At 43.1% G+C, this 12,506-nt stretch overlaps 1 protein-coding gene and 2 long non-coding RNA genes across 4 annotated transcripts; 1 reads left to right on the top strand and 2 right to left on the bottom strand.

The window, feature by feature from the left end:
• Positions 1-2,252: 2,252 nt before the first annotated feature.
• Positions 2,253-4,072, top strand: LOC144091471 (uncharacterized). Its single transcript, XR_013305714.1, has 4 exons — positions 2,253-2,479; positions 3,466-3,544; positions 3,713-3,815; positions 3,879-4,072. It is a non-coding gene; the product is annotated as an uncharacterized LOC144091471 (long non-coding RNA).
• LOC144091472 (uncharacterized) lies at positions 3,562-5,102 on the bottom strand. 2 transcript variants are annotated; one of them, XR_013305716.1, is made up of 3 exons: positions 4,955-5,102; positions 3,885-4,744; positions 3,562-3,799 (listed from the first exon to the last, which is right to left on the bottom strand). It is a non-coding gene; the product is annotated as an uncharacterized LOC144091472 (long non-coding RNA). The 2 variants fall into 2 exon arrangements; XR_013305715.1 differs by having other exon boundaries at positions 3,885-3,985; positions 4,630-5,102.
• A 3,452-nt stretch (positions 5,103-8,554) lies between these two features.
• On the bottom strand, positions 8,555-12,249 carry LOC144092061 (E3 ubiquitin-protein ligase MSL2-like). The gene is made up of 4 exons (XM_077624831.1): positions 11,790-12,249; positions 11,091-11,707; positions 9,205-10,073; positions 8,555-9,086 (listed from the first exon to the last, which is right to left on the bottom strand). Exons 2-4 carry the CDS (start codon positions 11,230-11,232, stop codon positions 8,811-8,813), a joined length of 1,287 nt encoding a protein of 428 aa, XP_077480957.1. The 5' UTR covers positions 11,233-11,707; positions 11,790-12,249; the 3' UTR covers positions 8,555-8,810.
• Positions 12,250-12,506: the final 257 nt, after the last annotated feature.

Genomic DNA, 12,506 nt, shown 5'->3' on the forward strand with positions numbered 1-12,506 from the left:
ATTTAATAGACATTTAACTCCTTGAAAAGTTTTTATTTCAACATTTATGCATGAAACAGACATTGGTACATTACCAAAACATTGTAAAATAGTGCTCATATTTAATCCTATGAACTATCCTCTGATATTGTGCATTTTTCTGGTGGTGAACTCTCCCTACTTTTTATCTTTAGCTTTGGGACGAAGCACAAGTACGTACGCCGCAGACGTTTCAGCTGTGAAAGAGGTGATGGGATGGAATGGGATGAGTATCTTCTAACTTTAGCCAACGTGCTTGGCTATTGTTACTCTTCATTGTCACTCTCTCTCTCTCTCTTTCTCTCTCTCTCTTTCTGTCCACCAACAACGCTCATGTTTCAATTTCTTTTGGGACATTCAAATTCATAATAATGGATTACTTTGAATCCCAATGGAATTCAATCAAGTTACAGAAAGGCATTTTAATCTCATTACAATACATTGAATGACTGCATTATTTACTATTCCAAATGTAAAATTACATTTTTTTCTAAATCATTTAAATTTGACATTCTAATTATAGATGCAAATTTCATTGGACTTGTACTTTGATAGATTAATGTGTATTGAATTTTTTGTTTCTAAGCAGTACAATAGATTGCTAACTCTCATAAGGTCAAACTACACTATATATCAGTGGCGGGCCGCCAGGGCCTTCAAGGCCTTCTCTGCTGGCCTAAGAAATATGTGAATCATATTTTTTGTCCATCAATACTTATGAAATAATTCCAAATTGAGATATTTCCACCTTGATGAAAACAAGTTTTCAAATGTATATGTGACACAAGGTTAAATATGGACTGCCATGTTCCCATTTGAATGAATGAGGAACCCATTCAGGGGTCCAATAAATGCTTATCATTTTTGAGTGCACAATTTTTCTTTTTTCCTCAGATCCTGTTGGGGCCCAACGCCGGAACGTCTGGTGGAGTGCCGGGTATGATGCCGTCATCCCCCAGAAAGATGTGTGGCCACTTCATGGCGTAGAGGTTTGTTCACCTGACTGCCATGTGGGCAGCTCGGGTTCGATTCCCGGTTGGGAAACATTTTCCCTTGATTATTTCTTTATATGTGCAGTCAAGACTTTCCAATAATGACAAAGTAAAGTGTGGCCATTCATGGTGTAGTGGTTCACTCACCTGACTGCCATGTCGGCGGTGTGGGTTCGAATCCCAGTTGGGAATCATTTTTCCCTTAAATAGAAACAACCATGTGTAGTCAAGACCTTCCAATAATCACTAGGTAAAGTGTGGTTATTTCGTGGCGTAGAGGTTTGTTTGCCTGACTGGCATGTGGGCAGCTGGGGTTCAAATCCCTGTGTTGTTTGACTGATCACTACACTATGTAGTTCAGTATGTTTTTTCATTAAAATAAAGACTTAGTTCTTTATACACAGCTGTGTATGATGAGAATAAAGGCTTTTGATTTGATATAAAGGCGTAGCATCCCATAAGGCTAGGCTTTCATTTCAAACTATTATATTTAAAAAAAAAAGTCGAGGGCGTTCCCTTAATTGACGTCACTTTGGTGAGCCGGAAGTGAAACGGACCGGAAGAGACAATGAAAAAACACGCTTTTTGTTGACCTGCATGCCTTGTTTTGTTTGTAAACGTATTTTCAGTTTTTTAATCGCATGATCTAAACGGCCTCATTTGGGTCAGCTCCAACCAAGACACGTTTGTTAAACGACATGAACAGAAGTCCACCAAGAAGTTGTTGTTTTCGACGTTGGCTGATTTTTGTGTACTCGACGCATGGCGAAAAGGTAAGAAATTGTCCCGTTTTCTCCATTGCAAGCTTCTCCAAAGATATAGTTCCACTTGCAGTCATAATATCTCCAAATCCAATTGCGTTTAGTGTTTTTTAATCGTTTCAAAGATCGCACAAGGACAGAATAGAAGTCGACTTTTCCAATTCGAAATTCCTTTATAGACCATTTGTCATAAAACGAAAATCCGAATTGTGGAAAGACACTCTCCAGAAATATTGGTGATATCTGACGACTTGGTTTATTTATTTATTTTTGGTAATGACCATAGTAAGGCTTTTTTCCCCTTAAAAATCGGCCATGTATAGTAAGGCGTTTTTCTTGAAAAACGACATAGTATAGTAAAGCTTTTTTTTCTTAAAAAACTACACAGTATAGTAACCCCCCCCCCCCCCCCCCCTAAAAAACGACATAGTATAGTAAGGTTTTTTCCTAAAAAACTACATAGTATAGTAAGGCTTTTTTTTCTTAAAAAACGACATAGTATAGTAAGGCTTTTTCTTAAAAAAAAAAATGACCATGTATAGTAAGCCTCATCTCATCTCATTTTCTGAACCGCTTTATCCTCATTAGGGTAGCGGGGGATGCTGGAGCCAATCTCAGCTGTCTCCAGGCCAGAGGCGGCGGACATCCTGAATCGGTGGCCAGACCATCTTAGGGTACAAGGAGACGGACAACCACGCACACTGTATAGTAAGTCTTTTTTCCTTAAAAACGACCATGTATAGTAAGGCTTTTTTCTTTAAAAAACGACATAGTATAGTAAGGCTTTATTTCTTTAAAAAATGACATAGTATAGTAAGGCTTTTTTTCTTGAAAAACGACATAGTATAGTAAGGCTTTAAAAAAAAAAAACGACATAGTATAGTAAGGCTTTTTTTTTTAAAACGACATAGTATAGAAAGGCTTTTTCTTTAAAAACGACATAAGGCTTTTTTTCTTAAAAAACGACATAGTATACTAAGGCTTTTTTTCTTAAAAAAACGATAGTATAGTAAGGCTTTTTTTTGTTAAAAAATGACAGTATTGTAAGGCTTTTTAAATAAAAACAACATAGTATAGTAAGGCTTTTTTCTTAAAAAAACGACATAGTATAGTAAGGCTTTTTTTCTCTTAAAAACAACATAGTATAGTAAGGATTTTTTCTTTAAAAAAAAAAAACGACATAGTATAGTAAGGCTTTTTTTCTCAAAATATAGTAAGGCTTTTTTTTCGTAAAAAAAGTGACACAATGTATAACAAGGCTTTATTTATAAAAAAAACGACATAGTATAGTAAGGCTTTTTTTCTTAAAATATAGTAAGGTTTTTTTTCGTAGAAAAGTGACAATGTATAACAAGGCTTTATTTATAAAAAAACGACATAGTATAGTAAGGCTTTTTTTCTTAAAATATAGTAAGGCTTTTTTTTCGTAAAAAAGTGACAATGTATAACAAGGCTTTATTTATAAAAAAACGACATAGTATAGTAAGGCTTTTTTATAAAAAACAACAACATAGTATAGTAAGGCTTTTTTCTTCAAAAAACGACATAGTATAGTAAGGGCTTTTTTCTATTAAAAAAAACGGCAATGTATTGTAAGGCGTTTTTCCTTTTTAAAAAAAGACCATGTATAGTTAGGTGTTTTTCTTCAAAAATGACCATGTATAGTAAGGCTTTTTTCTTGTGGTCTCTGACAGGATGGAGTCGGTTTGGGAGCAGCTTGCGGATGAAGCGCCGCCCCGACCGCTCGCCACCGGTCACCTTCGTATTGGCTCGGTATGTGATGTCTCGCCTTGTTGCAGCGATCATAGTGCGTGTGCATAGCCACATCCCCTTACAAAAAACTTTTTAGAATGAAGAAAAATATTTCTTATAAATAAAATTCAAGGTCACATAATAGAACAAGAGATACTTTGCTGTCAACTTTTATTTTTATTTTTTCAGATGAGTGACAAAGGCAAAAATGGATGAATTGTGGGATGGACGGTCTTCCAACGAAAAGGTTTCCCAAACCGTGGAGAGTGAGGACACCTGAAGACAAAAAAAAGTAAGTTTAAAAGAGACATTCATGTTGCTGTGCAGAAAATATTTCTTTTCTTGTTTTTCTTAGACTCACCTGCGGATGGCGGTGATGGAGGATGTCGATTTCACCAGGTGGCTGACGCAGGAGGAATTCTAGCTTTCTTTTAAAATGCCTTGTCTTGCTGGACACTGGACCTTAAAGCAGTCCAAAAAAGACTTAACTAAATGTCAGTTTTTATTTGCACAGAATTGTCACTTATGGATTAAACTTTTTTTTTCAAATTCAGACATATTCTTGGTCTCTATCAAACTGGATCCCGTTTCCACCGCATGCAGTCTAAAAACCGAGTGGGCAGGACTGTACTTTTTAAGGAGGTGGCTTATACACTTATACTTTTTCGGGAGGTGGCTTAAACACTTAGTTAAATGAGTCGAGCGCCCTCTCAGCGAAAAGACTTAGGCGGCCGAAGTTTAGTGGGACGGTGGGAGGGCCCTTTAGCGCGACCGGTGAGTATGCGCACAGTGGAGTTTGTGCCGACCGAGTGGAAGCCGGTTCGCGTCCCGCAGACGTACTCTTGGTGACTCTCCCCGCCTTCGGCGGGGAGAGCCACCTGCGACATGAGAATAATTACCTTTTACTAAAAAAACCTTTAAAAATTAAAACTTACATTTAAACATTACATCAAAATTAGTTAAAAGAATTGGCGTAAAAAAACAAAAGACACTGGCTATTAGCTAGGATTTCAAATAAGCCACCCAAACACTTTTATTGGACAGGAACCGGCTGAGTAGGGAGGCGGCTTACACACTTAGCCAAAATCACTCGAGCGACCTCTTACCGAAAACACTTGGCCGGTCGAAGTTTAGTGGGTGTGTGGGTGGGCCCCTTGGCGCACACAGTAGAGTATGCGCCTACCACCGAGTGAAAGCCGGTTCGCGTCCCGCAGACGTACTCTTGGTGACTCTCCCCGCCTTCGACGGGGAGAGCCACCTGCGACATGAGAATAATTACCTTTTACTAAAAAAAACTTTAAAAATAAAATTTTACATTTCAACATGACATCAACATTAGTTAAAAGAATTGGCCTAAAAAACAAACGACACTGGCTAATAGCTAGGATTTCAAAAAGCCACTCAAACACTTTTATTGGTTGGCATTCCCACCTCAACCGCCGGCTGTCGAAGAACCGCAAGGTGGCGTTGTTCTGCCAGTCGCCCTCGTCCACATCCACGTCTGCCGAATGACGGGGACACAGCTCAAACCCACGGCTGTCATGGGGGGAGGCAAGCAGGAGGCCTTGACTTGTCGGTCGGTCGGTGGGTCGGCTGCACCCCGTTCTTCTCCCACGTTGTCCAATGCATCTTTCATGACACAAAGACAAATATTTCTCAACACTGCACAAGATGACAACGCTAATATCTTTACAGTGGCGACACGGTTTTCAACCTGGCATGACGAAGGCGGTGGCGATGTGCATCTGTCCCAACTGCTCCCGCGGCCGTTCAGCAAGCTCTTCCCGACTGGACGCCGTGAATGACATAGAGGTCACGTGACCAAAGTGATGTCGATGACAATCGGACTTACAGATCAGTGAGGATTTGTCGTCCGCCTGCATCTGCGGGAGCTGCATGACCGTGTCAGCCTCCGCTCACTGGGGCGCCGGAGACTCCTGGATGAAGGCGCAATCCGGGGTGCGCCGTACGAGTCTGTCAACAAACAAGGCATGGCATTAGGTAACTTGTGGGGAACATTTCCTCCATGCTGTAGCTTACATTCAACAAATATCTTGGACGTACACGAGCCTTGTGAGGATGAGCCAGAAGCCAAGATTCATTCATTATGTATACAATAAAGTCAAATATGACTATTATTGCTCAAATGCCTCACTGCGTTTTTTTGTATTTTTAAAGAAAATAGCCTTACTATACATGGTCATTTTTTTTAAATAAATAAAAGCCTTACTATACATGGTCATTTTTAAAGAAAAAAAGCCTTACAATACATGGTCATTTTTTTTATATAAGAAAAACACTTTACTATACATGGTCGTTTTTTTTTAAGAAATAAGTCTTACTATACTATGTCATTTTTGAAAGAAATAAAGCCTTACTATACTATGTCATTTTTTTAAAGAAAAAAATAGCCTTACTATACATGGTCATTTTTTAAAGAAAAAAATAGCCTTACTATACATGGTCATTTTTAAGGAAAAAAGACTTACTATACAGTGTGCGTGGTTGTCCGTCTCCTTGTACCCTAAGATGGGCCGATTCAGGATGTCCGCCGCCTCTGGCCTGGAGACAGCTGGGATTGGCTCCAGCATCCCCCGCTACCCTAATGAGGATAAAGCAGTTCAGAAAATGAGATGAGATGAGGCTTACTATACATGGTCATTTTTTTTAAAAAAAGCCTTACTATACATGGTCATTTTTTTTAAGAAAAAGCCTTATTATACTATGTCGTTTTTTAAGAAAAAAACCTTACTATACTATGTTGTTTTTTGTGAAAAAAAGCCTTACTATACTATGTCCTATTTCATTTTTTATGAAAAAAGCCTTACTATACTATGTCGTTTTTTTAAAGAAATAAAGCCTTACTATACATGGTCGTTTTTTAAGAAAAAGGCTTATTATACTATGTCGGTTTTGATGAATAAAGCCTTGTTATACATTGTGTCATGTTTTTACGAAAAAAGCCTTACTATACCATGTCGTTTTTAAGAAAAAAAAGTAATATTGTTTTTTTTTTTTTAAAGAAAAAAAGCCTTACTATACTATGTCATTTTTTTAAAGAAAAAAAGCCTTACTATACTTAGTTGTTGTTGTTTTTAAAAAAAGCCTTACTATACTATGTCGTTCTTTTTTTAAGAAAAAAGCCTTACTATACTGTCGTTTTTTAAGAAAAAAAGCCTTACCATACTGTCATTTTTTTTAAACAAAAAAAGCCTTACTATACTATGTCGTTTTTTAAGAAGAAAAAAGCCCTACCATACTATGTCGTTTTTTCAAGAAAAAAAGCCTTACTATATACTATGTCGTTTTTTTCAAGAAAAAAAGCCTTACTATACTATGTCGTTTTTTTTAAGAAAAAGGCCTTACTATACATAGTCGTTTTTTAAGAAAAAAAGCCTTACTATATATTATGTCGTTTTTTTATTTAAATAAAGCTTTACTTTATGTGATTGTTTTTTTATGGAAAAAAGACTTACCCTTCATGGTCGTAGGGCCTCGTGGTCTAGAAGTTCACCTGCCTTATTTTGGTGTGTGCAAGCACAAGCTCAATTCCTGCTGGTGGTACAACTGTAAAAAAAAGAAGCCTTACTTTACATGGTTGTTTTTTTTAAGAAAAAAGCCTAACTACATACATGGTAATTTTTAAGAAAATGACTTACTATATACGTGGTCATTTTGAAAGAAAAAAAAAAGCCTTACTATACATTGCCATTACAACAACAAAAATCCTTACTATACATTGTCATTTTTTAAAGAAAAAAGGCCTTACTATATATACTGATATGAGAGTGTGCATGGTTGTCCATCTCCTTGTGCCCTGCGATTGGCTGGTCATCAATTCAGGGAGTCTCCTGCTTCTGGCCCAAAGTCATCTGGGATAGGCTCCAGCACCCTCTGCGAACCTAGTGAGGCTAAAGTGGTTCAGAAAATTCGACCTATTAATGAACATATTTATATTCACGTCAATGAACATACATATACATACTATATTTAAATATGTATGATTGTAGCCGAGGGCTAATTTCCATCTTGTGTAGGTTGAAGACAAACGATAACACATACTAGACACACATATATAGCACAGTTTAGTCCTCACCCAAATTTACAGCTTGCTCTTCTATTTGCACATACTCCGACGGCCATTCCATCGTAAAAGAATCGCATTTCTTTTTGACTTTGCCTTGTTTCGCCGTGATAAAGCATGGCAGCAACTCCACCAAACCGCTAGCTACATGCTAACCTGCAAATAAGATGCACCTGCGAGGAATGTCAGCGTGTCGTTAACGTTTCATTTCCTGCCCCGGAAGTAAACACATGTCGCATCATATCATTGGCTGGACAGTGTTAGTCATGGCTGCCACTCCGAGTTGCGTTCAAAATTGCACGGAAAAAATGGTGTTTATTATTTTATTTTTTTACAATCCAGATTGGATTTTATTTTGTGCGCTGCTTGTTTGCTATGCACATAGAACGATAGTAGTGCGCAATTGCGCACGCGCAGCTTAGAGGGAACATTGTTTACATTTTTTAAATTAAAAAAGCCTTACTATACATGGTTATTTTTGAAGAAATAGCTTTACTATACATAGTCATTTTTATGAAATAAAAGCCTAATTATACATGGTGATTTTTAATTTAAAAAGCCTGAATATACATGGTCATTTTTTAAAATTAAAAAAGAGCCTTGCTATATACATGGTTATATTTTTTGCCTCACAGTAAACTGTTGTACATGATTGTTTTTGAGGAGGAAAACTAGTAATTTTTTCAAATCATTTTTTTGGACTTTACTACACATGATTTTTTCTTTCATTTGAAAAAAATCCTTATTATACATGGTTGTATTTGTGATTTTTTTCATTAAAAAAGTGCCTTGCTTGGGATACATGGGAAGAAAAAATGGCTTACCATACACAGTGGTGTTTCTGAATAAATAAGGTTGTCCATTGGGCTCCAAACTGAGACGTCTTTGATGTTGCGCTGCCACCTGTAGACAAAAAAAGTGCACCGAAAACACACAGACGCTTATAATAACCGTTGGATTTTCTTTATGTGGAAATATGTTACAGATATATTACAGTTCTTTCGAGGCTGGCGGCGGTGGGAAGTCAACCGCAAACCTAAAGCCACACCACGCGCTAAATGCTAAGTCGGCGACACTGGGAAGGGGGGTTGGATAGTCCAATAAATACCCGTGCGGCGCACGTCAGAGGATACCTTTGTCCTCTTAGCAGCAAGTTGGCCAGGATTTTAAAAAAAAGAAAAATAAGCAATGTCCTCCGGCCGCTCAGCAGTCAAAGCGCATCTCGAGCGACTCGTCGAAGGAGCGGCCGGCGGCCGACAGGAAGGCGCCGGCCACCGGCGAGCCGGCGGCCGCCACGTTGAGGAGGGCGGCGCCGGGAGGGGGCCCCCGCAGGGCGGCGGCCACGCCGCTCAGGTTGATGCCCAGGGTCAGCCGCGTCTGCTCCAGCGCCTTCTCGGGCACGGCGAAGGCTTCCAGCTTCTTCTCGCCGTTGGCCATGTACGAGTTCTGGCAGCCGCGGCAGATGCAATCCTGGCACGCCTGCAATGAAACGCAATCACATTTTAAAAGAGAAGAAGGTACCCAAGATTGACCGAGTTAGCATCATCCAAGCTAGCCGTACACCGGGCAGAAAAGAAAGAATATTGGGGAGGCTGACCTTCCGGTTGGAGTAGCAGGGACAACGCTGCCCCCTGCAGGTCAGGACCGAAGGGTTCTGCGTGGCCCGTCCGCACTTGCAGCCCTTCTTCTCCGCGGGCTTCTTGCACGCCGGCTTGGACGGGCTGGGCGGGTGACTCGGGGGGTGCGCGTGCACCCCCATGCGGGCCTTGGGCGCCCTGGCCTTCTTGGCGGCCCCCTGGTGCTCCGCCCCCCTCTTGGCCGGCTTGCCCCCGGGGCCCTTGCCGGCCACGGGGGGCGCCGAGGCGGGGGGCTCGTAGATGGGGGCGGCTCCCCGCAGGAGGCTGTCCACGGGGAGGGGTCGCAGCTTCTCGCTGTCGCTTTCCGAGTGGGAGCGCTTGCGGCGGCAGCGGGGCGGGGAGGCGGGCCGGGGCCGGTGCCGATCGTCCGGGGCCGGCCCGTTGAGCGACGGCGGCTCGGCCGCTTCCGCGCCCGCGTTCCGGGGGACCCCCGTGGCCTCGCCCGGCCCCGGCGGGATCTCGCCCTCTCGCGGGATTGGCGAGACGGGCCGCCCGTTGCACTCGGCGATGGCGTCCGGCGGTGGCGGCGGGCCTTCGTCCGGCTCGCTCCGGGCCAAGCGCGAGCCCTCGTCCAGGACGGCGCGCAGGTCGGGCGAGTCCCCGGCGGCGCCGGCGATGTGGGCGGCCAGCGGCGAGCGCGCGATGTACAGGCACAGCTTGCGGTAGCAGCGGACCAGCAGCGAGAGCTGCCGGTTCTCCCGGAAGCGCGAGTAGTCCTTGCACCAGCTGCACGACGGCTTCAGCTGCATGCGTTGACCTTTGCACCCGCGGCAAACGTAGTGCTGGCACGACGAGTCGGTGGGCGCCATGGGGTCCCGGAGCAGCTCACCTGCATCAAAAAGCCCATGATACCAGATCAACGATGCCCTTTTAAATCTATAAAAACATATAGTTAAAAATATATATGGCTAGACACTGAAAGATGACAGTTATAATTGTTTTTATTATTCCTGCCATTGTCAGCGATATATGTCCAATGCAATTTGACTTTCTTTTCCAAATCAACATTTGTAAACAAGTTAAACTAGCACTATGATGTATGTCTTCACTTCCTGTTTCCTGGCAGCTGCCTTGAGTGTTTTTTTTGTTTGTTTTTTTCTCCACCTGGCGGCGGCGACAAGCACTCCTTTGACTTTTAGAGGCGGGCTTCCTTAGCAACGCCGGTTGCTAAGGTCTGCAGCTGCAGAATGAAGGCCCATTGAGAGACGCACGCTCGTATTGATCTCTCACTCTGGTACGATAAAAATGAAAGGGGAGGTCAATCATTCGTGCCAATCGATACACGAATACAGCGGAGGTCATCGTTTTTTATACCGATTTATGGTTTTCCTTTTTGTTTCAGGCGGAAAACTGCAGGAAGGGGGTGTGTCGGAAGGCCCCAAGGTGCGTTCAGTAAAAGAGGGAAAATACGCCTTCACACCAGCAAAGCGATATTAAGCAGTACTTTTGTTTTATTTTAACTCTTCGTTCATTCATTCCCTCCCCTTTTAACTGTTACTTTGTTTAAATGGATCGATATAATTAATTCTGTCAGCCAACGTGCTACAGCGCAATTATAGTGTAGATTAAACGGAGCAACTGTGTCTTCCGACTGCACGTCAACGCACCATTAACACTCGTGTAGAAGTTGACAATAACGACGCAATAGCTTTGATCTATCGTGTTTCAAAACGTCGTCATTAAATTCTCTCGCGGTTGAGCGTTCATGTAACAACTTTTTGTGTATTATTGGTCAAAATGCTGTCATTCAATGATCCGCGCAGCGTACAAATCCAATCGCGAATGAATACTTCACGGACGCTCGTTCCACGCCGTCCATGATTGCCAATGTGTGTATAAAACTCACCGCAGACTAAGCAGGACACGGACTGCCGGAAGAAGGGCAGCAGCTTGCAGAGTTCGGCCAAGGCGCGGGGGTCTCGGGGGTCGCACTGCAACACCGAGCGGCTCGCAGACACGTAGAGCGACGTCGCGTTCACCGGGTTCATCGCAGCGGCCGGTCCGCCTGCTTCCGATGCGTTCAAAGCAGCCACAAAGTGTCCGGGAAACACAAACACGACAGGCGTCGAATGGACTCTGGGGGCTTTGAAGACAACATAGAGAGTCCGGGTTCTAATGGCGCATCCTCAGGGTCCTAATAAATCCATAGTCCATGCAGAGTCGAGGCCCTGGTTCGGTTCGGTCGAGCATAGTGCGTGGAAGGGGAGAGAGCCTGGTGCCTACTTCACAGCCGCTCGGCCGGGCGTCTCACGGGGGGGCTCTGGTGAAAAAAATGACCCGCTTCCTGACGGCTGCCCCGCCGTTCCTCCATAGTGGGCGCGCGTTGGGACCGGTTCGAAAAGCGGCCGTCGTGTTGGCGGACTCTGTACCCGACCGGGTCGGCTTCCGCGTCTTGTTATTGTTCGCCGACATTCATGGCGGCCCACAACAAACCAAGAGGCAAGCGGCGTCAATAAGCTCCCTCTGGCCAAAAAAATACAAAATACAAAATATTAGTTCATACAAATAAAGCACCGTGCGGCTGCCGGCGAGCTCAAAGACAAACCTGGAGGGTCTTGGGTTTCGCTAAGAAAGATTCGGGGCTCCTGGGGTTCGGTCGAGGGACCAGACGGAGACAGCAGCGGAAGCCTCGGGCTCGCGTGACAGCGCTAGTCCCCTGAGCTGCACCGGAAAGCGGACTAAAGGAGCAGGCCGCGAGGGCTGCGCTCGGTGGTCAGCGAGGCTCGGTTCTCTCCAGCGTTCGTTTCGGTGGTCTCCAGGCGTCCAAAATGAAGCCTGCGGTCCAAATTAAGTCGTTTGGCTGGAAGCAGCGGCGAAAGGAAATAAATGTAGTCCGTGTTTGTGTTTAATGCTACTGCTAGCAGCGGCGTATTTCTCATACCGCCCGTTGACTTTCCCGCATGCTGCCACGCGGGGGCCCTGTGGTGCGAGTCTCGCGAGGACGGTTGTGACGTCATTTGACGTCGACAATACTTGTGAATGAACCATGTCGAATAAAGTTTTTTTTTTAAGAACGGGGAAGTACCGTCGGTAGCACCATTATGCTATTTTTTTGGACTGTAGTGAAATACATTAGAGGAAATAAGAGCCACTTACATAATAAGATCAAGCAAATGCACCTCTTTTTTATATATTAGATTAAACTTGTAATAGTGAAAGAAAAATGACATAATACTTTGACAAAGAAGTCACAATATTATGATAAAACTCATATGTTGGAGTATCAGGATAATACATTTGGCAGTCCCAGTCAAAATGGCGC

The sequence above is a fragment of the Stigmatopora argus genome, chromosome 17 (assembly GCF_051989625.1).
Source record: "Stigmatopora argus isolate UIUO_Sarg chromosome 17, RoL_Sarg_1.0, whole genome shotgun sequence".
Lineage (NCBI taxonomy): Eukaryota > Metazoa > Chordata > Actinopteri > Syngnathiformes > Syngnathidae > Stigmatopora > Stigmatopora argus.

What these genes read in the sequence shown, in the direction of transcription:
- LOC144092061 (XM_077624831.1), bottom strand. Translation starts at nt 11,232, where the DNA reads ATGAACCCGGTGAACGCGACGTCGCTCTACGTGTCTGCGAGCCGCTCG. An exon ending in CGTGTCCTGCTTAGTCTGCG is followed by an intron (nt 10,074 to 11,090) that starts GTGAGTTTTATA and finishes TTTTTGATGCAG; the next exon opens with GTGAGCTGCTCCGGGACCCC. An exon ending in CCTGCTACTCCAACCGGAAG is followed by an intron (nt 9,087 to 9,204) that starts GTCAGCCTCCCC and finishes GTTTCATTGCAG; the next exon opens with GCGTGCCAGGATTGCATCTG.